Here is a 27,774-nt window from a genome sequence, read left to right as displayed (position 1 = left end):
TTGCCAAGCAATGGAACTGTCACTTACTGAGAAAACTGTGGAAGAGGCAGGTTTCTAGGGGAAGATGGCATTTTAGTTTGGGCATGTTCAAATTGAACTTCCAGAGATGTCAAGAAAGCAGCTGAATGCTCTCATCTGGAATCAGGGGAGAGAGCCAGTCTGGAGAAATGGTTAAGTTTTGAAGGCTGCTTCCTGATAAATGGTTGTCTTGTTAACTTTTAAAAATTTAATCTTTATTATATATTTTTCCATTATCATTTAGTAACAATTTCTAAGAAAAATAGAGATCATCCCCTTTGCCAACTATTACCAAAAGTTTCTAGAGCAGTGACTTTCAACTGGTGTGTTGCAAGAATTTTTACAACATGTAATATCTAGCTAGTCAGGGCACTGACCTCTTTTCCCCTAGGTTGTCAAATTAAAAAATGACAACAGCCAACACAATAGCATTCTGGTGTGAATTAACTGAAATTACTTTTTTTTTTTTTTTTTGACCTGACCAATGTGACTGAATTGGTTCAGTGTTTCCCCACAAAGCAGAGAGATCTGGTTTGGTTTCCAGTCAGGGCACACGCCTGGGTTGTGGGCTGGTCCCAGGTTGGGGCACATGCAAGAGACAACTGGTCAATGTTTCTCTCCCTCTCTTCCCCCATCTCTAAATAAAAAATATTTTTAAAAATTACTTATTTTTTGTTAGATTGGCAAAAAATGTACTTTTTGGTGTGCACAGAATTTTAGCAATTAGCTTATATGTGCCATGAGATAAAAAAGGTTGAAAATGTTCTAGAGTATCGTCAATTTCTTTATCTCATGCTTTTATTGCCTAAAACTTCCTCTTGCAGGTGAAATGATCTGTTTTCTTAAATTTAAACTTACACGGTGGAAAGTAAAGTGAAAATATGGTGCAGAAATGACAAGGTCCAGGATGACATTTTTTAGGAAAGATAGCACACCAAGGGAGAGTTGCAAGAACAGGAACCACACCCCAAAAGGTCAAGCTTTTAAATAGTTTGAAAACAATAAAAAGCCTCACAAATGTCTTACCAAGATTTAATGTACATTTATTCTTAACACGTGGAACATATAGTATAAAGATTTCATACTGAATAAATGATATTCATTAAGCCAAAAAAGGAAAAAAGGAGGAATTTACATCAAGTTTTAGCTACATTGTTTGAAATACAAATATGCAGATTTTATCACTGAAAAAATCTCAATTGTGTTTCTTCATCAGGAACTTCAACTGAACCTAGAACTTCTTCACACCTCGATTAGAAAGAAAACAAAACAAAACAAAAACCCAGAAAAAAATAAACTATAAGTTGATTGGCTGCTGAGACAGCAAGGACTTTTTACAGAGACCTGTACAGCATCGCGCCAAGAGGGATGATGTCTGGCAAGAGATTAAATAGCTTTGTCTCGCTTTGTGCAGGTCACCAACTTGTTAACTCGTCATACTATAAAGGGGTAGCTGGGAGGGGGAACCAAACTGTGGGGACCCAAGGGTATGTGCAATGTACAACGTCATATATATACACACGTGGCAGCACAGCGGCTGCAGCTAAAGGTTAAAACCAGTTCTAAGAGGTGATCTCAGGGTTATTCATACAATCAAGGAGGAGAGAAAGAGGTCAGGGTGTTGTAGGTTCACACATGATACTTTGGGGGAAAAGCCTTTTTTTTTTTCTCCTCAACATTTAACTAAAAACATTTTTAAAAACTACAGCTTGCTGCTGACCCAGCGTTTTTTTCTCGTTTCCATGTGAGACATTATTATTACAGTATGTTTACAGTATCAGGTGTACAGTACAGTACATGGAAGGGTCTACACTCTACTGCACAGGCCTCTCTAGTGAACAGGGTCTGTCCACAACTGCGAAATTCTTGGCTCCTGCAAGATTGTGAATGTTACAACAATAAACCACACACAGTTCAGCAGTCACCTTAGTTTGTCCTCCAGAGGCTTTTTTTTTTGTATTTTTTCTTTTTTTTTTTAACCATTAAAAACAGTTATGAAATGTGGCGTCCCGTTGATGCAAGGACCGGGAAAGCCATTTTTATTTAATTTTTTTCCCCAAACTCACTGTAAACAACAGTAACTTTGGTTAAAATAAAAAAAGTCTTCTATGTAGGCAGAGCTTTGTCTTTTCAAATAGGGTGAGGTCCTGAGGGGAGTTAGGTGAGGGCAAGGAACAGAAAGGTAGAAAGGTGAGGGGGGCTGGGAGGAAAGAGAAATAGGAGAGACTTTTTTCCCAAGGGAGAAGCTGGACAGCACAGGGTAAACTGGATTCTGAGGTGGTTTTGCATAAATAAAGGGCAACAGTCAGTTTCTAAGTTCACACACGCACACACACACAGGGAGGGAGGTGTCCCACGGCTGTCATGACTGGCCAATCAAAAACAGTACATCACAAATGACTTGTGAAACCAATGAGTTCATCAATGGTGATACCGAGATGTCCAACAGCCGTGACTCGTACAGCGTGAACTCTGAGTGGTTTTCGTCCACCTTGGCCAGGGCCAGCAGTGCACGGGCAGCCCGTCGCATCATGTCCACACTAGTTGGCTCAAAGGGTGGGTTCTGCATGTGGAGCAGGCTTGCCTGGCTCTGCTGGAACTGTGTGGCAGCAAGGCTGTCCTCCAGGAAGCCCAGGAGGTTGCCGATGCTGCCCTTCTGCACTGCGATGGCGCGGGCTGCCAGGCTGTCGCCCTGCGCCAGGTTGGCCAGCAGTACCACCGCCATCTCCCGGCATACCGGGTTCTTTCGGTCACTGAGGAAGCGCACCATGGTGCTATACAACTTCTCCAGGCGGCTGAAGGGGGGCGTGGCAAGGATCAGGTCCACATTGTTGTCCTGGATGCTGAGTTTGCTGAGGGTTTCCAAGACCAGTCTCTGGGGGGAAAGGACGGCATTGGGGCCCAAGGTGGAGAAGGGGTCCTGGGCTTCAGCTGAAGGGCACACTGCCCAGTGTAGGAGTCCATCCAGGACAGGCAGGCAAATGCTCTCAGGGTATGGGGAGAGGTCCAACTGCCCCGAGATGTTGGCTAGTGTGACCAAGGTATTTTCCCGGAGCATCTCCAAGCAGTCCCACCACCACTCCACTTTGTTGCAGCTCACCCCTTGGTCCTGTTCCTCCTCCTTCTCATAAGTTAGTGGTGCCTGCTTCCGTTCTGGATGCTTGTGATGTAGAAGGATCAGCTTGCCCAGGATTAGCAGCAGCCCTGGGTGTTTGGACATCTCAAAGTCGTTACCTGGCACAAATGACAGGCTTCGGATAGTATTGGAGACACAGACACAGCGCTTGGCAAGGGAATCCTGCCAGTCCAGAAGGGTACACAGTGGGGTCTCATCTTTACTGTGAGGTTCATCCTCTAGGATCTTGATGTTCCGGTGGCTCTGTGCTGGGCTGATGCCAAATGGAAACTTGCTGCTCTCCTTTGTAGCCTCTGCACTCTTAGCTCCCTCCTCGGTCAATGTGCTAGACCGGGTGGACAACATATCATCCATAGTGGCTGTGATCCGTTTTTCTGGGGGGCCATCAGGTGGAGGGCCCTCTTGTTCTGTTGTCCCTTGTGTACCCTCTCCTGCTATGACATGTTTCCGGGTGACTGGTAGGCAGGGCATATGAGGCTGAGTAGGCAGAAGCTCTGTCTTGCTCTCAAAGTGGGTCTGGATATGCTCAGTGGTGTCCCCCCCACCAATCCGCCAGTGCAGCAGGCCACTGTCAAACTCCTGCACGCGCCCAAGCTTATCTGAGCAGTCCACCACAAACGGGTCATTCTTCTGCACGATCTTTACTGGAAGTTTGTCAAACTTACTAGTAAGTTTCTCCTCGCTATTCTCTGAGGCTGCCTTGTCCTTGCCTGAAAAGGCCATCTCCTCATCATTTTCAACTACTTCCTCTTCTTCCTCCTCTAGTTTAGGACCTAGAAGGTCTTCCTCATCCTCCCCTTCTACAGGGGCTGGACTAGACGCCTTGCTGAATCTCCCAGGGTCCAGTAGTGTTCTTTGCCCTGGGTCACCCACCTCATACTCCTTTAAAATGCCAAAGATCTCAATCAGGCAACGTCGGAAATATTCCACAAGGAGCTCTAGCAACCCTGGGAGCTAAAGAGAAAGAACAGGAAATAAATTAAGGGAGAAAAGTGGGCTAAAATAAGAATCCTTGACTTGAGAGATCTCCAAGGGTTTTCTATCTGCTCTCCCCCCTTTCCTTCCAGGTCAAACATTTGGATCTCTGAGAAAGGTAGAGGTGCTTCCTTCCAAAGACTCTCTACAGAGTGAGTCCTTTAATCTCTCCTACGACTGGCACAAAGTTCTTCCTTCTGCCCAACTAACCTACCTTCTTCACACGAGCCTGCCTCCAGGATGGAAATGCTGACCAACAGCTCTGCACCTCACTACCACTGCCACCATCTCTCAGCCTCCTCTCTCACAACCAATTTCTGCTTTTCTTTACCAGGTCCGGTTTCGTATCCACTGGTCACTGTCATTGTCCTTCTTAGAGTACTATATATATCCCACTGCCACGTGGAGAACAAGGGTAGGCATGGTGGGATGATCCCTCACAACATGAGCTGAGGGAGGGAATGCAGCATTGACAGATGTTTATCTGCTCTCTTCTCTTCAAGCTCCCCAACATTATAGGAAGCTGGACATCCATACATGCAACAGAATGAAGGGGATGAGGCTTTGATTTGCCAAACACTGGTCCAAGCTGGTGCTAGGGACACCCAAATTCCAGCCTGGGTCCTGTACAGGCCATCTACCTCTAGAAGTATACACTAATTTCCAATCAGATCAATTTCTGGTGGAACAGTACAGCAGAATGGAAAAAAATAAGGGCTTTAGAATTAGAAAGATCTAGGTTTCAATTCTGGCTTTTCCAGGAACTAGCTGGGTGATTAAACTTTTTAAGCTGTAATTTTTCCCATCTTTCTGGAAATTGCTAAACTTCACAGGGCTGTTCTGAGGTCTAAATGGAATATATCAAATGTGTAGACTATGGAAATTGCTCAATAAATATTTGTTTCTTTACTTTCTTATGGGAGACAGTATTATGCAATAGAGTCAGGTTTTAAGAATCAGAAAAACTCTGTTAGGACCTGGCCGGTTAGCTCAGTTGGTTAGAGCATTGTCCCAATACGCCAAGGTCGTGGTTTTGATCCCCGGTCAGGTCATATACAAGAATCAACAAATGAATGCATAAATAAGAGGAACAAAAAATTGATGTTTCTCTGTGTCCCTCCCTCTCCCTTCTTCTCCCTCCTTCTCCCTCTCCCTCAAATCTATAAATAAAAAGAAAGAAAAAAACCCCTCTGTTAACAGCTGTGTGAACCTGGGAAAAGATAAAGACTCTGAGCCTATGGCCACATCTGCCTCAGAAGGCTGTTGTATGACATGAAAGAAAATACGAAGAACCTGGCACAAAATGAGGACAAATAAACAGTAACAATAACAACGCCTCCTTAGCCAGCTCCTAGATAGATAGGTTGGTTGGTAGACACTAAGAATGATCAAAAGAAAAGAGTAGGATGGTGCAGTAGAAACTCTTCCCAGTTACTGGGAAAACTCAAGGTGCATGTCTCGTGGAGAGAGGGCCTGGAGAATCGCCTCTTCAAGAACATGATGAAATCTCTCCATCCTCCTAACCCCTGCCCCAAGCACTTCCTATCCTACGCCTTAGGAAAATGGGATTGACAAGAATCTCTTCTATTCAGAGTAGATGAAATAAGAAAGGGAATAAAGAAACTATTCTGCTCACTGATGAAGACCATAGGTTCCTCTTGGTAGTCTAGAAAACATGGCGTCCTCACTGACATTCTCAGAATCTGCCTTTCTTACCAATATCGAAGAGTTTCTCTCACATTCCCTTTGGAGTCAATACTGATACCTTACACACAAATTATTACTATTCTCAGTATTCTGAGCCCATGGACAGTGGCCAAGGGCTGGCAAGGAAGATATTAGAGAAGGAGCGAGAGAGAGACCGTGTTGGTTGGGGATAGCGTAAATTCCCAGTGTCAATATCACGGACTTCGAGAAGATCCCGGGCCCTCACAACGTTCCAATCTTCTCCAGGCACCTGTACTCACCTGACTGAGGTTGAAGGTCATGATGCTGTTGTCATCATACAACAGAATGTTAATGGTGTCTAATGCCCATGTGCTCTCTGCCAGCAGCCCAGACTTGAGGGACATCATTACTCGCCATGCCTCTGGAGTTCCTGAAACAAAACTTCCAGGTCATCCACCCACCAAGCCCAGGGTGGCTGGAAGTCATCCCTAGGGCTGGCCCATCAGTCAGGCTACTATGAAGATAACAAATAGGGACAGTTACTATCCGGGAGATGGCAGACATCTACCTCTCAAGACTTTTAGGCCCTCTTAGGACATCACTGTGTAGCAATTCCTTTAAATAAAAGCCTGAAATCAGCTGATTTCTTTCCCACACAAATTTCTTTGGTTCTGTTTTAGTCGACACTGGTCCAGATTTTACCTCATGCAGAGTATCAGGATGGAGAGAGAAAAATGGACAAGATGGAAAGGGGCAGATTACACAACCCAATCAGGGAGGTCTCCTTACCAATGTCTTTCATGGTGAGTCGCCTCCTCTGCTTCAACACAGGCTGTGTGGCTTCAACAGAGCCAGGTGGAAAGGTGATGTCCCGCCGGATCATGGGGGGCTGCACAGGGGCAGGTGCTATGTGCGAGGCAGGTACGGGGGGCCCTGCCTTTTGCATCTTCATCCCAGTGTGCAGGAATGGAGACTTGCTAGGAGAGGTGCGATTCTCCATTGGCCGAGGCAGGGGAGCAGGGCTGGATACCTGAGGAATGTGATTCTGCATGCTTGGTGGGGGCTGGTAGTTGGAAGGAGGGGGCCTTGTCATGGCAGGCACGGGGGCAGAGGGACCATATGGGGGCTGGCGTGTGCCATGGGAAGGCCACGAGCCTTCATGGTTAGCCCTCTGATCCGTATGCAGCATTTCATCTGTTCGGTTCACACCATGATAGGCGGGCCCTTGGGGGGCAGAGCCCGTGCTCTGCCTATTGGTGTAATTGTAGGTCATGTCATTACGCCCTTGCCACATGGTGCCTTGCTGAGCAACCTCAGCTGATGCCTGTATGGGGCCACCCATCATTTGTGGTGGTATGTTCTGCTGGGCACTAGAACCAGGGGGTGCTGAGACACGGTCTCGGCCAAACTGGAATGGAAACTGGTTCTGGGGGCCACTTGCTGGTCGGCGCTCAGTAGCAGCAGCGGCAGTGGCAGGATATGCATTGCCATACTGGTTGTACACATCTTGCTGAGGTGAAGGCTGGGCAGCTTGTTGCTGGCTGGCAGGCTGGGGCTGGGCTGGAGGCAATTGCTGCTGCTGGGGCTGTCCCTGCCCTGTGCTGTACGGCACACTGTACATCTCCCCTTCGTGCCGCTTGGCAGTAGGGCCGTATGTGCTATCCATTGGCCGCTTGTAATTCTAAAACAGGGACAAGCAGAGGGGAAGTTAATACTTTGTACTCAGGGATACAAGAACTACAGCCGCCAAGACGGCTACACCAGACACTCACTGGGCTTGCTTCTGCTCTGCCACTTTAGAAGAGACACAGACTCTAAGAGAACAAAAGAATAACCGTCTCAAATTATTTTTCAAAATTATCTCTGAAAGCAAGAATTATTCTCTCTTACCCTCTGGCTCTCCCTTACTCTAAGTAGAAGAACTAAAGAAAAGTCCAAAAATCAAAATAAAAGGCCTGTTTCTAGTTCTTCTGGAGAACTAGAAACTGACCTGGATTCCAAATAGAATAAAGCTGGAGGACGTGGCTATTTAGGCAGAACTGGCTATTTGGGTGGGAGAAGACCACCAAAGTATCTAAAGTGAGGTTCTTAGACTTTCCACCTTAGATTTCTAAACAGCTCTGTGCGTCAGTCCACCCTGATACCCTCCTCACCTGCTGCTGCTGCTGATACATTGTGGTCTGCTGGCTGGGGAAGGGGCTGCTAGAAGGGGTGCCTTGAGTGAACTGATTGCCATAGGAATCATGTCTGCAAGGAGGGAGAAAAACAGGATCAAGGTGGGAAATGGCAAAGCCCAAGGCACAGCAGCACTGAGGCCAGGCTTCACTCACCGTTGCTGCTGCTGCTGCTGCTGGGGAGGGTAGCGGCTAGGAGAATACATCCCCGAGTCTGGGTTGGAAGGCATGAGATTCGGCTGTGGGGCTCCAGTGCCCATGTTTCCCTCAGGTCCTATTCCTGGCTCCGTCCTAAACAACATAGGGTAAGCACATGAGTCCACTATAGCTGTGGGTTCTGGGGTGGGACAGGAGTGGGGGCCATGCTTACCTCACTCTGTCATAAGGACCTCCATAAGGATAGTGCTGTCGTGGTCCCATTGCCACATTTGCCAGCCCAGGGCCGGCAGCTCGGCTGTAGGGGTCCCCCATCCCGCCGTTGGGGCCCTGCCCTGAGGACATGAAGGGATCACTCCCTGGAGCTGAGTGTAGAAAGGCAGGCAGTGAGCAAACTACTAGATAAGCAAGCCTAGCGATCTACCCCTTGCTTGACTCAAAGACCCATGCCTTCTTCAGAGCTCTAGTTTGTTTCTTTTGTTTTCCTGATAGGTTTAAAATAGAGATCTAAAGAGGCCCCAATCAACAAAGAACATGTACCTCTTAAGGGGTAATAGGGTGAGACCAGGGAGAGGAAGACAAGAAAGGAGGCAGGGATGAAGATGGGTGGTTAGGTTGGAAAATGTCCATCTCAGAAGATGGCTTGACAAGAACCCTGAATCACTCTCAAGCTATCAACCCACTTCCCCAGCTCTGCCCTCAAGGATGAAAGGCCAACAGCAAATTGGTTACCTTTCCTCATGCTGCCATAAGGATCCTTATTTGGCTCGTAGGACATGCGCCCCATCATGTCAGAGGTATTCATACTGGGCTGGTACCCAGGGTTTGGAGTCATGGAATTCCGTTTCTGGAATGTGGGGTCACTTCCATCAGGAAAAGCATCCTGGATCCCGACTGAATTGCTCCTGTTCCACAGCAAGGAAAGTCAATTAAATCCCAAATAAAGCAATTCATCTGATAATACAGGACACATGAGAGCCACTGGCTGGGCAGCCAGAGCAGAGAGCACACCAGGCTGCATAGGAGCTCTTGCACTTCTGCCCAGGGTCTCCCAAACCACCTGCCCCTGCCTGTGGTCTTACCTCATGCCTGGCAAGGGGGGGATCTGACTGTGTGGTGTGGATGCTGGAGTTGGTGGCTTCAAGTCTCCCCCTTCTGCCATGGAACTGCTGGTTGACTGAGGTGTCTGTGGCCCCTGCATAGACCCTGATCCAGCTGTGGGCAGAGATGCAGGGTGAGCAGGACAGTGTTTAACTCTCACAGAGACCCCATGCCCTGGGATCTCTTCTGAAAAGATTGTTATAAGGCTAAAGCTAGGGTTTTTTAAAGCCTAAATCACCTTCTCCACAGGACATCTCATCAAGACCAGGTCATAAAAAAGGGAATTTGAGGGCTCAGTGGTGGTCCTTGCTGTTTCACATTGAGAGAATATGAGTGGTATGGCAATGCCATCACCATGCTGTTGATTCCTTGAGTCTCCACCAGATTCCATGACTATTTTACTCCCCCTCCCCCCCACCCCAGGACCCTGCTAACCATGTAATGCTGGTGCACAAGTTCCCATTCAGAGCCCCTGGAATCATGGGTATAAAGGCCCCAAACCAGCAGTGTACATTAGGAACATAGGAGTTCCTATTCTCAAACATCTAGCAGTGTTACCACTCAGGTTCAAATGTTCCTCTAAGCTGATAAGCACAGAATTACCAATAATTAATGTTTCCATTAGTTAACATCCCCAGAACCAGATATCCCACTGCTTGGTGAGTCATCTCAGGTATTTATTACACACCCAGAGGTCAACATCAGAGCACATCTATTTACACCCCCAACCTTCTAGGAGTCCTGGCCTTCCCGTGCTTGCCCAGACACCAGCCTCTTCTCAGAAAGGAGGGTGGGCAGAGACACTCCCATCAGAGTGTTCCATTCATATCTCTTCCCCACATCCTCCTTCCCATTCATTACCATCTCAGCTCCCTAAAGAATCGAGGGCTCTAGTTTGAACTGCATTCTAAGGCACTGACATCAGTGGGCCAAAGCTCCCAGATAGTCTTGCCTCACTGCTGTTTGTCAGATTTCCCAGCTCCTCTGATGTCCCTCCTACTCACTAGCTTATAAACATTTGGCAAGATGCCAGGTGCACAGTGGAAATTAAAATTTAAGGGCTACTGTAGACTACCTCTGAAGGGAGTTGCCACTGCCCACTCTTTTAGTCTGCCAACCTGTTATGCCCCACGACAGGAAAGAGCACACATCCCTGGAGGCTGGCACCAGTGAACAAGGAACCTGGGCCCTTGAATACTACACTTGAAGGGTTAGCCTTGGTAGGGCTCACCCAATCCCTACCTGGAGAAGGAGGCTGAATTTTGGGCTGGGACTTCTTGGAATCAGCAGCTGCAAAGATGTCTGGGGGTGGGTCTTCTCCCCGTTCAATCTTGCACTCAAAGGCATAGAGACACTGGATATACTGCTTTTTCAAGGAGCTGGCAGCACTGCTTGAAGTGCCGACATTGAGGTTGGTCGCAAGTTCCCGCCATTTTTTGTTCTTGTTGACCTGCACAACCAACCAAAAGAGTCAGGGTACATCTTCTTGCCCACAAGTCCCAAACCCCATCGGACTACCAGGTACCCATCTCTTATGGAATCACAATTCTCAGTGAACCACAAAAGTTAACCCTGCTTGGTGGACAGTCCACAATAAACATTAAATTCATGGCTGGCTTTCCTCTATTGTTGGCAGGCTCTACCCACAGACAACTATCAGACAAGGCAAATATGATAGGGCAAATTTCATATCACTGTTAGAGAGAACAGAATTAAGAAGGTATGGTCTTTACACATGTGTACTCCTGAAAAGTTATGTGCAGATCATCAGATCCAACTCCTATTTTAAATGCACCAATAAAAATTACCATTTCATAAAACAGAGATGTGTGGTAATATCAACAACTACCCTGCTGACCTGCTTTGTCAAACTGGGGGTTTTCACGTCTGATTTTTTTCAGTGTGGGGCTCTTTGCAATTTGACATTCTGTTCCACTACTCCCCTGCATCCCAGTGACATATAACTTAATTACAAGCCCCTTTCCGTCTCCAGTCACTGTCCTGACTGCCCAGATGCTCTAGGCCCTGTGACTTCTTTTGTATCTTCCCAGAAGCCAGCCTAGTCTTGCCTCCTTTCCTCAGCCCAAGGACACAGGATTCCCAATCCCTAGGGTTACTCTTTCTGCTCTAGCCAAGCAGGTGTCCTTCTTCATGAGTTCTTATGCTTATTTGCCCACCATGTGGTAAGCCTATGGAGATCTCAAGGGCTGGGAACACTGGCTTTGCAGTCCCAAATCCACAAAGGAAATTCAGTATGTTGTGATACCTGTTGATCTGATACCTATGACACCAGAGAGAAGAGTGATAAGGAAGTAAAGAAAAGAACAAACTAAATGGAGAAAAGGTGACCAGGAAAACTTCTAGAGCAGGTAACATCTGATATGAGTCTTGCAGGTTGGAGATGGTGTTGGCAAGGTACATTCCAGACTCCCACCTCCAGGCCATCTGGGCCAGTCAACTGGAATGGCCCCTCCCCCTACCTAAACCCTAGTAATCCCTTAGAAAAGCTCAGGACTCATCTTTTGTCTTCCTGGAGCCCTCACGAACAACTTATAACAGCAATCTTTTCCCTCTGAACTGTCTTTAAAGTTCAATTATATCATAGCACCTAAAAGGCTGGCATCCTTTTGCAAACTAAGACAGGCCCAGGCTCTGAGATTCCCTCCTGTACCTTATCTTAAGTTCAGAAGCCCACTCAATTAAAAGTATGCTCCCGTGCCCTACAAGCAGGAGGGGCCTGTATATGAGAACTAGTACCAGGGAGAATGGCAGGAATAAGTCCAGGGTCACCTCAGAAGCCTTTGTGGCTTCGCTTCCCACGCCACTTACGTGGCAGTGCGCACGTGTCTTGTTTTGTTTTGTTTTCCTTTGTGGGGGAGGGAAATAAAGCCTGAAGGGAGAAGGAATTCACAACTGACTGTTCGTTGGCTTCATTCCAATCACTTTCTTTTCTGCTGGTGACAGCTGTTTTCCTCTTCTGATTTAGAAGGTTTGGAATACATCCCTCCCAGCCACGCCTCCCCTGAGCTTAGCCACAAACTCAGAACCTACAGCAGTCTCCTGGTCTAATGAGTACAGAACACACATAGGAGGAAAGTTTGCAAGTCACAGTGTGCTGTCTTGTCAGGGTTACCTCACCTGTTTGCCTCCTGGGCTAAGTGTAAAACAAAGCTGTTGGGTATTAGGGCAGAGGCTCACGGTGGCGTTTGCTTCAGAGGTTTGTAGCAGAAGTGAATTCATTCACTTTAGTCTCCCATATAGAGTAACTAAATACAATTTCCCACCTACATCTCCTTTCAGAAACAATTTCTGTTAAATTGCTCTTGAAATCCCATCTTTACTGTGAAGTTTCTTGGAAAGGGTCAGCAACTACTCTGGTTGCCCCTATACAATCTTGCAGACCAATTTATGTGGTAGATATCTTGCTGAAAGCTTTATTATTTCTAGCCTTAGACAGTCTAGCAAGGTACACTGTCCCTACTTCACAGATAAGAAAAGGCTCAGAGTGCTTATAAACCTTTATTAAGGTCATGTACTAAGTGGCTAAGACAGGATTCAAAACCAAGCAATTTCTCCAAATCTTGCCCTTGTCTACTAAGCCAGATTGCCTCTCATGGAATCTGAATGCCTACAGACTTTTTCTATCTTTGCAACCCAGTAGTATCCTAGACATATGGTAAACATAATGCTAATGCTTCATCCTAGCCAGGAAGCCTCAGACTTCTGGGGGCCTGTGCTCTCAGGTCCATCGGTATATGACTCAAAGAGCAGGAGAGGGTAATATCCCTGTGGGATGCATGATGCTAGGTGAAGCCACTGAGTACCTTAAGAGAGGCTTGCGGAAACCACAGGGGAAACCAAGTGCCAGGTACTCACCTGAGTCAATCCACCAATCTCCTTCACAGACACATAGAGGCGATAGAGGTCCAGAGGTTTCCTACCCACAGCAGGCAGATTTGTCATGCCCATGGCCTTCTCCTCAGTGAAGGCCAGATAACGGTCCACCCACATCTTCCTCTCAGGCTCACCACCCAGCTCATACAACTTGGTGATCTTCTCATTGGTTGTAGTAGAAGAACTGGATTTCTGGAAGGAGCAGATCAAGATTCTTAGGAACTCGTTAGATTCAAAGCCTATGCTAAGGGTCTCAGAAGTCCCTTAATTAGAGCAGTAATAAAGCCTCCTATTCTGGAGTGGTTACTAAGACCTGCCCTGCCTTTGTAAGGTTGAAAGACCAAAAGGGAGCTAGACCTTCTTCCTGTAAAGGAAGAAAAATACTATATATTATACATTGTGTGCTGTGCTAGATGCCTTTACACATTAGGCATTATAAAGTATCCTCCTCTTAAAAGATAAAGCAGCAGGCACAAGGAGGCCATGCCTAAGATCTCACAGCTTTGAAGTAGCAGGGTTGAGTCAAATCCTTGTCCACCTGACATCGATGTCACTACCACTCCCACACTACTTACCCAGGGGCCTAGACACACTTTTATAGATGGTTTCAGAGAAGTCAAGAAACTCTAAATATGATCTTCAGACAATGGGATGGACTAAAACGAAAAGAAACTCTACTTCCTCTCAAGAACGGAAGGGTCTTCCAACTGCTTGGAAGGCTTTGGACAGTATCCAAAGCAGGAGGATGACTAGAAGGGCCTGGGAGCCAAAGATGAAGGTCCATAAGATATGGTAGCTATGATTTTTTTATTTCTCCCCTACTTTATAATATAGGGAAAATAAGGTATGACTAAGGGCAGAGAAGTTCCAAATGACTCTAATGCTGAACAGGTCCCCAGTTTGCCACATGGCCCAACAGAGAGCACATTTAGGACCAACCTATGGGGAGCCATGGACTGAAACCCCACCTGCCTCATCTCGCCCTTATAGAATATAAGGTACCAACCATTCCTGAGGCTCTTAGTATGGTCCAGGAAGAGAACAACAACTAGTTGCCAATGGCACATACCATCTATCAATGCATAAGGACCGAGGACACAATTTCCCAGAAAATTCTACACTACAGGTCTGACATTTCCTCCATAACAGACAGCTGTGAGAAGATTATGTTTTGTATCAGGACCCCTTAGACTAACTCAAACCTCATTCAATGAGTTATTATTGTGGGACCCTTCATGATAACAAGAGGAAACAACCTTTCTCTGAGACAATCCACTTGGTGTCATAAAAAACTATAAAGTCTAATCACCCTCTACTTTTTCCTTTCTATCACTGGAAAGGATGGGACAGAAAGTTGAGAGGAGTCAAGCCATAAATCATTACTTTGGATTTGGATTCCGTCTTGGGTGTCCCATCAGCTTTGTTGTTCATTTTGGTGGCTGGAGTTAACTTGACATCCCCAAGGCCCATCATCTCTGGGCTGGCTGCCATCCCTATGAAAGAAAAAAAAAAAAATCCTAAGTTTAATAGGTTTGTGACATGAAGATCACTCTGGAAAAAATCCCTGGGGTGAGCAATGACTAGAACTCACCTGCTGAATTGTTGGCCATGGTTCCACCCATGGGATATGGGGGTCCCTGAGGGTTGATCATGCCAGCCATACTATTAATCCCTTGTCCATAGGGAGGTCCAGTTCCCATTATGCCCCCTTGGTTCATATTGGGGTAGCCTGGTGGCCTGAGAAAGAAAATGGAGAGAGGAGAGTTAAGAGACACTGAGCTTTCAGATTTGGACTTGAGCTAAATATAAATAGGGTTGTGTGAGCCAAGATCATCTAGTTAGGCTTACAAAGAAAAAGTGAATGGGACCCCAAACCACAATCACGCGCTACCTGACCTAGATATTTTTATCTTTTACCTTCCACAAAAGGTTCTAAGAGGATTCAAGCCCCAAATGAGAAACCATAGGTTAATTTGAACGGAAATACTCTTTGAGGAATGAAGGCCTACCCTGTCTCTTAAGTAGTGCCAGCCTCTAAGGCACCTGCAAAGTCAAGTGTTTCCATTTAAGAGCCCTCTCTATGCCAAAGAGGACTATATTGCTCAATTTTACCACTCTGTTACATCAAACCCCAACCAAACTGGAGCCCTCAACAGTAAAGCACCTGGTGGTGGCAGGGGAGGCTTTGCTTTGCATTCTTGATGGGCCTACCACATACTGTGCTTTCATCATTCTGAAGTACTAACCAAACCCACCTCTTCACAGTTATAGTCAATCACCCTATTCTACCTTGGTTCATCAACATCCCAATAAAACCCATCACTTTAAAAACTGTAGACACCAAAAATGGAGTACAAGGACAGAGCCTCCAAAAACAGAGAAATCATATTCACTTAAATCCATGGCCAAGGAAGAAGAGATGAATCTTCAAGTGATTAAACTGTATCATCACATGAGCCTTCTGCACTTTAGCACCAGAGTCAAATGCAGAGGACCACACAGAACAGGAGAAGAAAGGGCAAACCATAACTCTACCATCCCTTTATTTCTCACACCACAGATCCAAGTCAAGTGTATCATTAAAAATCCTTTCAGAAACTAAGAAACTAGATGACAAAAGAAATAAAGAAACTCTGAAGACTTATTTTTACTAATCAAAATAACCTGTGCTTTGTAAAGTTCTTTACATATGATATCTGGTCATGTGAAATTTGATACCAATCTAGGATGCTTAAGGATCAGAACTTTTGCCCTGACTGGCGTGGCCCAGTTGGTTGGGCATTGTACCGCAGGTTTGATTCCCAGTCAGGGCACATGCCTGTGTTGCAGGCCCAGTCTCCGGTAGGGGTGCGTGGGAGAGGCAACTGACTGGTGTTTCTCCCCCTCTCTTTCTCCCTCTGGGAACAAATACATAAAATCTTAAAAAAAAAAAAAAAAAAAAGTTGGTATTTACTATTAAAAAAAAAGAATCAGAACTTTTGTTGTTTTTCATTATAAGGAAATCTAGTTTTTAAAGAGCTCTTAATAAAATACATATTTACCAGGATGACATGGTTTAGGTCCAGAATTACATCAATAACCTAAATGATGCCATAATTTATTTCCTTGCACTAATACCCTCTTTACTTCCCGAACTTACCTGTTTTGGATAGAGTTGGCAGCAACATGCATGGCGACAGCAGTTTCTTGAGTTTTCCGGTTCATGCCCCCTGGTGGGGGACACATCCCTGACCCAACCTGAGGTGGCATATTGGCCATGTTAGGGCCATACGGCCGGTTGCCCATGGAGGCGTGACTCATTCTTCCTGGAGGGAGTGTGCCATAAGGTGGGATGCCAGGCTGCCCATGCATCTGACCTCCAGCACCCATAGGGTTCATACTTCCAGCCATGCCTGCACTAGGGTAGTTAGCGTTGGGCAAGGCATTATAGTTTGGCTGCCTGGGGTAGCCTCCTGGGAGAGGAAGAAGGAAAGAGGACACAGAGACTTGGTTAGTGATTCATTAGCAACTCACTAATACTGCTCAAACTCTAAAATTCCAAAGATGATAAACAATGGGAATCATTAGAGATTTGGTCTGAAAAGAGACCAACTTCATGGTAGCCTTTACCCCATTTAAAAAAAAAAAAAAAAAAAAAAAAGGAAAAGGGAAAGTAAAAGCATATAAAGAGAGGCCTCAATTGTACCCTCATCTTAAAGACAGCACAGAGTCCTGGCAGGCAAGGCTGGTTTTGCTCCTATCCAGGTCCAACAACTCCCGGAATTCTTTCCTTTCTACAATTTTGCCTTCTGTCCCATGTTATACGAGAAATATTCAGCTTTAGTTCATTGAGGGCTAAATCTGAAGAAAGATCCATTCTATTGGGACTAATTTACTAAAAACAAGTATAATAACTAATAATTACCATTTAAGTGCCTTTGGTCAGTTTTGAGCTAAACACTTACCCCTGTTGTATAGATGAAACAGAGGCTCAGAGATATTCAAGAACTTTCCCATGGTCACCGTCCTTCCTCCCCTACTTTAGGGACTGATCTTGGCGAATTAAAGGCAAAGAATAGTCCTACTCTTATACCCCAGAGAGCAGCATATCAAGTAACTGTTTTCTTGTCTCATCTGTGTGTACTCCTGAGTATATACTTACCCTGTGGGCCATACTGACTCCCCTGGGGACCATAGCTCCCCATGGAGTTCTGCTGGTAGGAGCCCATGCCTGTGTGCATCTGTCCTCCAGAAGGCTGACGTGGAGATAAGGCCGAGCCGGGCTGGGGGGAACTGTACTGGGGCATCTGGGGGTTCCTCTGCATGTAACCTATTTGTGGGTAGTGCCCATATAGTTATTACCTTAGTACAATGGGAACAAATGTTCTCCCTTATCCTAGGACTTCACCACCTACATTTTAGCAACTAATTAAATGAAGTCTCTATCTTATTTATTATATAATTGCATGCCATTGCAGGCACCCTCCAAAGTGACATAGCTATTAACCAGATCATGCCAACTCTTTCTACTAAATGGGGGTTTGAAAAGACAAATAGTAATTACAGAAAAATAAAATGGAGCAGGATTTAAAGAGTAAAGATTCAGTGCTGAGTTTTAGCATATGCTGACCAAATTGGGCACAATGTAAGGGGGGGGGTGGGGATCCATCAAAACAGAAACACTGAGAAACAAAGAATGACTGTGGGGGAATCACAGTTTTGGAGCCACAACATGGCCAAGCCCACTGTTAATTCACAATTGTTGCTGGGATTGTCCTACGCTTCATGGTCATACAGTTCTCCAAAAGCTATTGCACTGGATAATGAAGTGTCAGCCTTAGGCCTCCCCCTCTCCCTCCAAGTCCAGGCTCTTACCTCGATCTTGGGCAATGCTCGATGGGTTCATGGAAGGATGTATGATGCTGTCCGACTGGCCACTGGGTGGCCGAGGTGGCATCTGATTGCCTGCTCCAGACAGAGAAAGTAAGCCAATCGTGGCTAAGCCTGGAAATTCCAGCTAGGAGGTCAATTCAGAGCTGGAAATGGCTCCTGGGAAGGCCAAGCACCTCCTAGTATCACATGCACAGAATGTTCCAACCAAGGGGCTCCCATCACCCTTCTTCAAATGCTAAAGGGAAACTTGGCAGATAGGACCAGAGATGCTTTCTCTGCCAGTGGAAGGCTGGGGCTCCCTGATATTGTTGGAAGCCAGTCCCCATTCCCTCTCCCCAAAACCCAGCACTTGAGGGTACCTGGCACTGCAGCAGGCGAGAGTGGTCCTGAGCGAGACTGAGCAACACTGGCGGGAGAGCCAACAGGGGATGGGGAAGGGCCTCGGATGCCAGGCAGGTGAGGGGAAGTATGAGGAGAGAAAGGAGACTGAGCTGGATTACTCTGTTCTCCTTGGCTGCTGGAAATCCCTGATGTGCTCACTCCAGGGCTCAGAGCTCCTTCTGTCCCCATGGGGAGATCGTCTATCGAACCAGACAGATCCTGAAACACACCACACGAAGACATGGATTAGTAATATTAGGCAGAAAGACTCTTCTTTCAACAACCCTACTACATGATTAGTATTCTCCTTAAATAACCAAAGGCAAGTACACTGCACACATTATGTTGTCATGATACTATAGTTTACATATGGTAAACTCTCTATTAAGGGACATATAGCCTTCTTCAACTACAACTACTCAACTCTGCCACCGAGTGCAAAAGCAGTCACTGATAATATACATAAAGTTTTATTGGAATATAGCCCCAAGCATTTGATCATTTATAAATACAAATAACTGGCCCACAATCTGTAGTTTGCTGACCTCTGGCCTATCCACCAGAATTAGATCTAGTATTTTTATCTTCTTTCCCAGTCTCAACTTCCAGTCATGACAGAGCAGCATTTCAGTGAGCCTTTAGTTCTTTTCCACTGAGGAACCATTATAAAACACTGCCAGGATAGTACCAGGAGCCCACAAGAGTATATGAACAAGTATGGGCAATAATCACAGATCCTCTCTCTATCAGATTATTATAACCTAAAATTTACCAAGGACTCACTTTTTCCAAGTTACCGTATTTTAAAATATAAGGGGTAGGAGGTGGAAAAGGGATATATTGCATAGGAATGAGAAGACCTTGGGACTATATTCATAACACCTGGCCTATAATAAGGATGAACAAATGTTTATGAATGGAACAAATCCAGTTTTTTCCCTAGTTGTAAATTTTTCAATGAGGACTTGATATTTACTCAGGGGCATTGCTTGTCTTGAAATAATCAGTAAGAGTTCACTCTGGGTCAATAAATTCCAAGATGAGCAATCGGAAGCTCAATATGAAAAATATCCACCCCAGGAAATGCACTCCCAACCCTACCCTCTGCCCTATGTTCATTCTCTAGCAATACACTGGCTCAACACCACACATTAACTTCAGACTAAAAGCTAACTGTATCTTGAATAAAGGATGAGAGCTTTGGGTAAGGGTTCAGGTCTGGGTTAAGAAGAGTTCTTTTAAATAAGAGACACATCTGAAGGGGAAGGAGATCCAAAATGGCCTGATTTGAGCCTACTCCTATTCCCACAACAAGCTCCCCTTGGAAATATCAGTTCTAGGTGACTCTGACAATAACACTGGAGGTCAGAGGGCCTGTTTAGGCTTTCCCCCAAGTATCCAGGTTGGGTGGACCTTCTGCAAACCAGCTGATTAGTTCACTAGGCTGGAAGCATTTCTGCTGAGGTCTATGGAAACAAAGCTTGTCCTGAAGACAAGGCAGGTAGGTAAGTGTGCATTTGTGTCTATATCCAGCTCTCAGAAAATGCTAGCTTTCCTATAAGAAGCAGAACCAGTATACTACAGCATGCTTTAAAAACGCAATTAGAATTAGTCCCATTGTGGAGTGGAACTCCAGAAGCCCTTCCCTAGGTAATATCAAAGAGCCTTTTCCCCTCAAAGGACTAAAGTACCTGGAGCTATAAAGAGCCCTGGGTTCATCCCAAGAGAGGAAGATTCCATCTCCATCTTGAGGGTTAAGCTGTCTCAACCAAGGGAAGTAAACTCAGAGGCAGCAAGATGATGAGAGGAGCCAACCATGTATGCCAGGAAAGGCCTCAAAAGCCACTTGTTAATATCTGTCTGTAACAAACCACAGCCCAATGCTCTGTTTTAGGGACCAGTACGTTCCCTCAGCATTCCTTCCTACAGTTTCCATTCCTTATCAAACCACCAGCTTCTGCTAATAAAAGTTACTTGCTAACATGAAAAAGAAATCAGCATATTTTTAAAAAGATTTTATTTATTTATTTTTAGAGAGAGGGGAAGAGAGGGAGAGAAACATCAGTGTGAGAGAGAAACGTTAATTGGTTGCCCCTCCTGTGTGCCCCAGCCAGTGACTGAACCCAAAACCCAGGCATGTGCCCAACCAACTCAGCCATACCAGTCAGGACAAGAAATCAGCGTATTTTGGAACATAATAGGCATCAAAGGGTCCATCCATACATAAGACAAGAACTTGGCTCTAAATGGCTTTAAAAAATTAAGTGGCCTGAACATTTCTGTCTTAAGTAGAGCATGAACATTCTCAAATAAAAACAGTATAGGTAAGGCCAAAGTCTCCCTCTGCTCTCCTTCTGCTGCGTTCAACAGAAGAATCCTGTTCAAATTGGTATATATCCTTGGATTCCTTTTGAGGAACTGAGGAGGGAAAAGAAGAAGAATAAAAACAAACACAACCCACCAACCACTGCTACAGAGTCAGGGCAGGGCCTGTGAATCCTTCGGCCACACTTCTGTGAAAAACCGGGCTCTCCATCGACCCACAAGTGAAAGTCCTAGTTCAACTGAGGGAATCCAGGAGCCTGAAGAAAACCCCTGAGAACAGGCTCTCAGGACCCTGGAGGCATCTGTGGTGACAAGGTGGTGGCTTCCTTCACAGAGAACTCTGAGGAAAGCTGTCAGTTTTGGTAAAGTGTCCTGAGATCCTTGGAGAAAAAGTGCTAAATAAATCACTGTCAACCACAGCCCCATGTGGGCTGGGATGCCTAGGCACGAATAACAGTGGGGAACGCAGCAGCACTAATATTATCTCTCTTATTTGAAGCCAATCTCTCAAACTGTCATTTTCATCAGATGGCAACAGGTCAGCATGGGGGTAGTAGATTAAAAAAAAAAAAATTATCACCATCATCATAACCAAGCCATTATTATATGAAATGTTAAAGGGACTTATCTAAGGAAAAGAAGATGATCAAAAATATGAACAGTAAAATGACAACAAACTTATAACTATCAACTGAACCTAAAAAACAAAAACAAAAACAAACTAAGCAAACAACTAGAACAGGAACAGAATCACAGAAATGGAGCTCACATGGAGGGTTATCAGTGGGGAGGGAAAGGGGGAAGAGAGAGAATGGGAGAAAAGGTACAGGGAATAAGAAGCATAAATGGTAGGTACAAAAATAGGCAGGTGGTGGTTAAGAATAGTAGAGGAAATGGAGAAGCCAAAGAACTTATATGTATGACCCATGGACATGAAACTAAGGGGGGTAGGGTGGGGAGAGGATGTTGATGGGGGGGTACAGGGCAGAAGGGGAATAAAGGGGAGAAAAAAATGGGACAACTGTAATAGCATAATCAATAAAATATACTTTAAGTAAGTAAATAAATAAATATACATGAAAAATAATTTGCTCTCGCTGATGTGGCTCAATGGATTGAATGCCAGATTGCGAACCAAAGGGTCAATTCCCAGTCTAGGCAGGACACATGGCTGGGTTGGGGACATGTAAGAGGCAAGTACACATTGATGTTTCTCTCCCCTCCTTTCACCCTCCCTTCCTCTCTCTAAAAAAGAAACAACATTTTTTAAAAAAAATTAAAGAAAAAAAAATAAGTCCTGGCTGGTATGGCTCACCAGATTGTGTGCCGGCCTACGAACCAAAGGGTCACCTGCTTAATTCCCAGGCAGGGCACATGCCTGGGTTGCAGGCCAGGTCCCCAGTTGGGGGCGTGCAAGAAGCAACTGGCTGATGTACTTTCACATATTAATGTTTCTCTCCCTCTCTTCCCAACTCTCTAAAAATACATAGATAAAATCTTTTTTTAAAAAAAAATAAAAACAATTAGAACCAGAATGTTGGCACAGGAAGGGACAAATAATTTACGTCAATATTAACATTAACTACCATTTGAGTATCTACAATGTGCCAGGCCCTTTATGGAGTTACTTAATTTTCTACAATTTTGGGGAGTACATACTTCTACCACTAACATGTTGAAGATGAGCAAACTCATGCTCAGATAGATTGGGTTATGTGTCCAAGTCATCCAGCAAGTAAATGGCAGAAACTAGATTCTGATCCCAAACCTGCTGAACTCCAGAGCCTATGTTCCTTGTCTCTCTCTTATGCTGATATTACTTGCACTGAGGAAAAAGCACCACATCCCAGCTGGGAGACCACGGTCCAGCTCTTGGTACTTATCAGTTGTGACATTGGACAAGTTGGCAACAAACCAGGCTTTGGTTTCCTTACTTGTACAGTAAGAGGACTGGATAAATCTGAGTTTGTGACACCTCTGAGGCACATGCATGAAATTCCACTGGTACTGTATGGTCAAGGCCATATGAAATATACAATACCAGTGGCAATACCCTGGAATCAGAGATATGGTAACACACAAGCAGTATAAGATGTAAGACATACCCTTTAGTCCCTGTGGCTAATCACAAGCTAATGTTTTTATTGGGAAATGGGAGGGAGTTGTAAGGGTAGACTCCAAAAGAAGTCTCCCCGCTCTATCTACATGAACAGATATTGCTCTGAACTCCACGTCCTTTTATTGCACAGGACACACCTCTGCTTTCTACCCTACAAAAAGCCAGTCTTTCAAGTCTTCTGTTCCACAAAAAGCTGGATGTCTGGCTGTTGAGTCAGACCTCAATGTGCTTGACAAGTTTGGCTTTCCACAATGTACTTATCACAGACAAAGTTCAATTAATCTCAGCCCCAATTCTCCCTAGTGGGGGCCACCTTTAGCATTTCAGGACTCAGGTTCTCAGTTCTCTCAAAAGGTCCCACCTAACAGGTACCTTCTAGGAGGACTGCTGAAAGAATTACAGCACTGCCTCCTAAATGGAAAGATCTGTTTCTCTGGGTTTGCTCTCCTCCAAGCATAATCCTACTAAGAGATGGGAGGTGAAGATCAGCCCACTCAGTGCCCTACCAGTTCCAAGGAAGCAACAGGGCCAAGGAGGATTTCCTCACGTGTTTCCAATGTGTTTCATGCATTTTATTGCTCATCTACCATGTAGATCAAAAGCACTGGAGCACGTCCAACTATTTCACACAGAATCTCACACTCCAGGCTGGCTACAGCCCTGAAAGCCTTCGTTTCTTCACTTGAAATACTGCCCAATGTTATTTTGGGATGTGACCTGATAGAGAAAGCCCATAGGGACTCCATGACGATAACTGTTCCAGCTGTGATTGGTTGCCCAGCCCCAGCAAGTGCCAGCATGGGTTTGTCAGGCTCTGCAGACAAACAGAACTCGGCAGCTAACACCTTCTCTTTACACCACAACAAAACCATGCCCTAAATTACATAGTCCATACCACACCAGGGTGGGGGGTGGGGGGTGGGGGGGGCGTGGCGTGCAGGGACGGGTTTGCTAGTGCTCTCACAGGAAGGCCTGCAAGTTCTAACATGAATTGGCTGCCTGATGAACATTTTCATGCAGGAAGATACCAGTTCAGGGTTACATGAGAGGGGTTTAAACAATCTCCCAATAGAGCCTCATGAGGATGACATCAGTTCATTTTGCTGAGCAGATTAAATAACAACAACAGGCAAATCTGAAGACCAGGCTCAAGGCAATGCTCAGATTCAGCTTTTTCTCATAAATTTGGCTGAATCTTTGGGAAATGGAGCTTTTGCAAACCCCCAGATGGGGTTCTTGTATTCTTTCAGTTGTGAAGAGCTTTTGCCAAGTTGTGCTAACTACTGGCAGGGAAACCACCCACCAAGAGAGCCAGGTAAATCCTACACATGCTTATAGTAAGTTTGTTCGTATGTGTTTGTGTGGTAGGAACCTTCCAATTCAACCATACTCACTTGTAAGATGATCCTTGAATGAAAAGTTCAAATGCACATCTTGAAATGACCAAATCTGCACAAACAATTTGTAACGTATTTTCCTAGCCTAACAGATTCATGGCCACGGCAGGAGGCTGCTCCCATGCTGGAGAATGGGAGGAAATCCTTAAGAACACAGAAAGGCTGGGAAACCTAACACTTAAGAAACGCAGATGGTAGGAAAGGAGGCAACAGCTTTGACAAACTTCAAGACAAACTTAATGACATGGGAATTACTTAAGGCACCTAAGATTTTGGGAGACCTGGGTTTTCCATAAAGCCTTCCTTAAGCAACATATTTGTCAAGGGTCAAGTGGAGAAGAGGCTACTTCTCTATCAAACATTTCTAAAAATATTCAGTACAATAAAGTGTCAGTTGTAGGTTCTCTGGGCACCCCCTCTCAGTCTTTGCTAAATAGAAGGAAAGGCAATCTGACCCACCCCACACTGGTAAGGACTCCAGAGTATAGAACTGCTGCACTGTTCCAATGCGTGGTCTCAGCCATCCCTGCCTAGAGAGCAGACTAGCTTGTGCTGGCTTAAATGCCAAGAACAAATCGACACACCAAATAGGCTGCCTCTTGCTGCTGGTGGTATTTCTACATCAAGGGTTAAGTAAGGGGAAAGAAAAGATGTAGAAGCTGATACCATCCTTTTAGCTTAGGATCATTCAACAAGCACCATCTCCTGCCTCAACTACACTCACTGTTTGGAATAGCAGAAATCGCTCCAGGAAAGGTTCGGAGAACTCTATTTCCTAACCCCTAACCCAAAGTTTCCAAAAACCCCTCACCAAAGCCCTTCTTCTCTTTTTCTACAACAGGATATTGTTCTGGGGATAATGGATCATTTCTTCCTGGTACCTCCTGGCTGCCTGGTGAGGACACACTGTGGAGAAGGCTTAGACTCTTCTTGTCTTCAGAATGTTTTTTAGGGCTCCACCTCCAAGAAAAAAATCCCCTTTCTACGCACATCAGAATGCATAAAGCAAGCTCTGGAAGACCAAATCTCTGAATTCAAAGGGTATTGAAAAGAGGAATAAAGCAAGACCCTTTGTGTCTCCCTCTCGAAGGGAAGCAGAGCTGACCTAAATAAATATTTGACTACCATGTGTTCAACCCTAAGGTATATGACTGACTCACATTTTATTCTCACAATCATCTTCTGATGTATATATCAATCCCATTTTTGCCCTGGCTGGTGTGGCTCAGTGGATTGAACCAGCCTGTGAACCAAAGGGTTGTCGGTTCAACTCCCACTCAGGGCACATGCCTGGGTTGCAGGCCAGGTCCCCAGTAGGAGGCGTGCAAGAGGCAACCACACAATGATGTTTCTTTTCCTTTTTTCTCCCTCCCTTCCCCTCTCTCTAAAAAATTAAAATTAAAAAAATCCCATTTTCACATAGAAGCAGGAAGCTCAGAAGTTAAATGACTTTCCCAAGGACAGAGAGCTATTTGACAGGAGAACTGCGGTTCAAATCCATACTTCTCTGATTCCAAAGCCTGCACACTCTCTCCTTCATAAGGTGGAAGCTTGCCACTATCAAAGGCTCCATGTTTCAAACAAGATCAGGCATCAACTTGTCTCCAAACATGCTCAGTGATTAGCTACATAACTCTAACCGGCTAACCTTACGAGGCCTCACTTAGATCTTCTGTAGAAAGAAAGACTAAAACTAGATAATCCAACTCTACGGTGCTACATATTCCTCTCTTTCTTAGCCACTCTTCCTATAAACCGCTCTTGCTTTCTAACCCTTCTTTCATGGTTTACTTCAAATCAGTCCTTTCACTTTAACTCTTAATTTACACCTACGTTTTCTATACTAAAGAAAATGTAGGTATAAATTTTTCTGGTTCCTTAGAAGGGCACTTAATGTACAGAGCAGAGGGGAGAGGAGAGAATGACTTACAATCTAAGGAGACAAGCAGGAAATGAAGTCCCATGAAGGTAGATATCTAGTTTTCACTGGTTTTCATATTGAATAGGCCCTAATCCTATTATCAAGCACAAGGGTGTGGCCCAAAGAGAGACATCAAACATCCCTGGCCTCTGGGTGGCCTCATCTCAGGCAATTTCAAAACCTCACACTTTCCTCCTCACCCAGCCCTGCAGATACCCTTCCAAACTTCAGGATGATCAGGCCTTTTTTTAAGGGGCCCCATGTCCCAAACTACAAGATGGGAAAGCTCCTCTTTGAGGGCCAAAGCCAAGTAAGCTTTACTCTTCTGCCCATAGTCATATTCTAACAATGGGGAAACAGAGCTCTCCTCTTAACACAGCAGGGTGACCCATTTCCCAGCCAAAGAGGAGAAATAGGTGGGAAAACCAACTGCTTGAAGTCACACATTAGGTGCAACAACTACAGACTAAAATAATTTTTTGCCTTGGGAACTCCAAAGATGAGAACAGCTTTGTGAAGGCAAAGTCTCCATAGTCATAGTATAACTTCCCTGGCTCCTCAACCACAAGCAAGGTCCTCCAAGTCTCCTCTAGACCCAGTGTTACAGGACTAACTGCACCATGCTGAATTTGCCCTTTTTGCCACTAGCCTGTGGGACCAGAGCAGGACCAGGCTATATTCTCCCATTATTAGTGACCAGAAAAATGTCAGGCACACAAAAGACAAAATGCCTGATGTTGCTGAACCAATAATTTACTCAAAAGCATTCTTTTTAGACCCAATCTCTATCAGTCCTCTCTCTTTCCTTTGATCATCAGCCCCCCAACCCAATCTTGCACCTGAACTCCAGACCTCCACATCGAGGGAGGTACTCTTGGGTGATGACATCAAGGGAACTGACTGCTGTCCAATACTGAAAAGTGCAACCCTGAATGGGCCTTCACCACTTGGGTAAGAGCTCTCTTGATAGAACTGCAGGTTCAGGGAAAGACATTCTAGAAAGGAGGCTGTCAGGAGGCATGGCTCTGTGTCACCAGAGCAAATTCAATCTAATTTACAAAAATACAAAATCCTACTGTTCTAATCTACCCCAGCAAAATCTCCTGAGGTAGGTCTGACCCTTTGGGTAGAGGCTGAGGGTGTTGGTGAGGTGTAAAAGAGGAAGAGAAACACTGTTGTGCTGCCTGCATTCCTGTGGTGGGAGCCTCTGCAAGCAGCAGCCTGGCCACTGCAGCAGCCATTGATTTTCCAGGGGTCGATAGTCTGCTCCCACAGATCTGCTCAGCTACAGGTTTAATCACATTGAGTGTGTGCTTCTGCTCAACATCTCCCCTGCACTCCCCCCTCCTCTAACCAATAAAACAAATACCAAACACAATGAGAGTTGGCAATGGATAGATGGTGCTCCCCATAGCTGGCTCCCACCCCCAGAGAAATTCTAAGCACCAGCTCCAAGGGAGCCAAAGCTACACGGGCAGTCCCTAAGAGGAACTGCAGGAATAGATCCACAGAGCCCAGAGAACATTCTAATCCCTTGCCCAACACTCCTACACAGACCTTTCTAGTAATTCAAAGGTTTTACATTAAAAAATTCAGGTTCCCAACTGAAAAGTCCTAGAACTCCCACAGGGCACACA

The 27,774-nt window shown here is 45.3% G+C and overlaps 1 protein-coding gene across 2 annotated transcripts in view; it reads right to left on the bottom strand.

The window, feature by feature from the left end:
- Nucleotides 1-1,036: 1,036 nt before the first annotated feature.
- ARID1A (AT-rich interaction domain 1A) overlaps nt 1,037-27,774 on the bottom strand; it is a 70,320-nt gene continuing 43,582 nt past the window's right edge. For both annotated transcript variants that reach the window (XM_053919970.2, XM_024554421.3), the window contains exons 5-20: nt 18,354-18,594; nt 17,977-18,066; nt 17,264-17,431; nt 16,262-16,574; nt 14,714-14,859; nt 14,506-14,615; nt 13,105-13,314; nt 10,471-10,678; nt 9,210-9,342; nt 8,860-9,032; nt 8,342-8,492; nt 8,128-8,262; nt 7,951-8,044; nt 6,587-7,478; nt 6,097-6,227; nt 1,037-4,108 (exon numbers count right to left, since the gene is read on the bottom strand). In XM_053919970.2, the coding sequence (XP_053775945.1) occupies nt 2,381-4,108; nt 6,097-6,227; nt 6,587-7,478; nt 7,951-8,044; nt 8,128-8,262; nt 8,342-8,492; nt 8,860-9,032; nt 9,210-9,342; nt 10,471-10,678; nt 13,105-13,314; nt 14,506-14,615; nt 14,714-14,859; nt 16,262-16,574; nt 17,264-17,431; nt 17,977-18,066; nt 18,354-18,594 (4,923 nt within the window). In that variant the 3' untranslated portion in view covers nt 1,037-2,380. The remainder of the gene's footprint in view (nt 4,109-6,096; nt 6,228-6,586; nt 7,479-7,950; nt 8,045-8,127; nt 8,263-8,341; nt 8,493-8,859; nt 9,033-9,209; nt 9,343-10,470; nt 10,679-13,104; nt 13,315-14,505; nt 14,616-14,713; nt 14,860-16,261; nt 16,575-17,263; nt 17,432-17,976; nt 18,067-18,353; nt 18,595-27,774) is intronic.

Source organism: Desmodus rotundus, chromosome 3 (assembly GCF_022682495.2).
Source record: "Desmodus rotundus isolate HL8 chromosome 3, HLdesRot8A.1, whole genome shotgun sequence".
NCBI lineage: Eukaryota > Metazoa > Chordata > Mammalia > Chiroptera > Phyllostomidae > Desmodus > Desmodus rotundus.
Note: the sequence above shows the minus strand (reverse complement) of the source record. Positions and strands in the feature narration are given on the sequence as shown.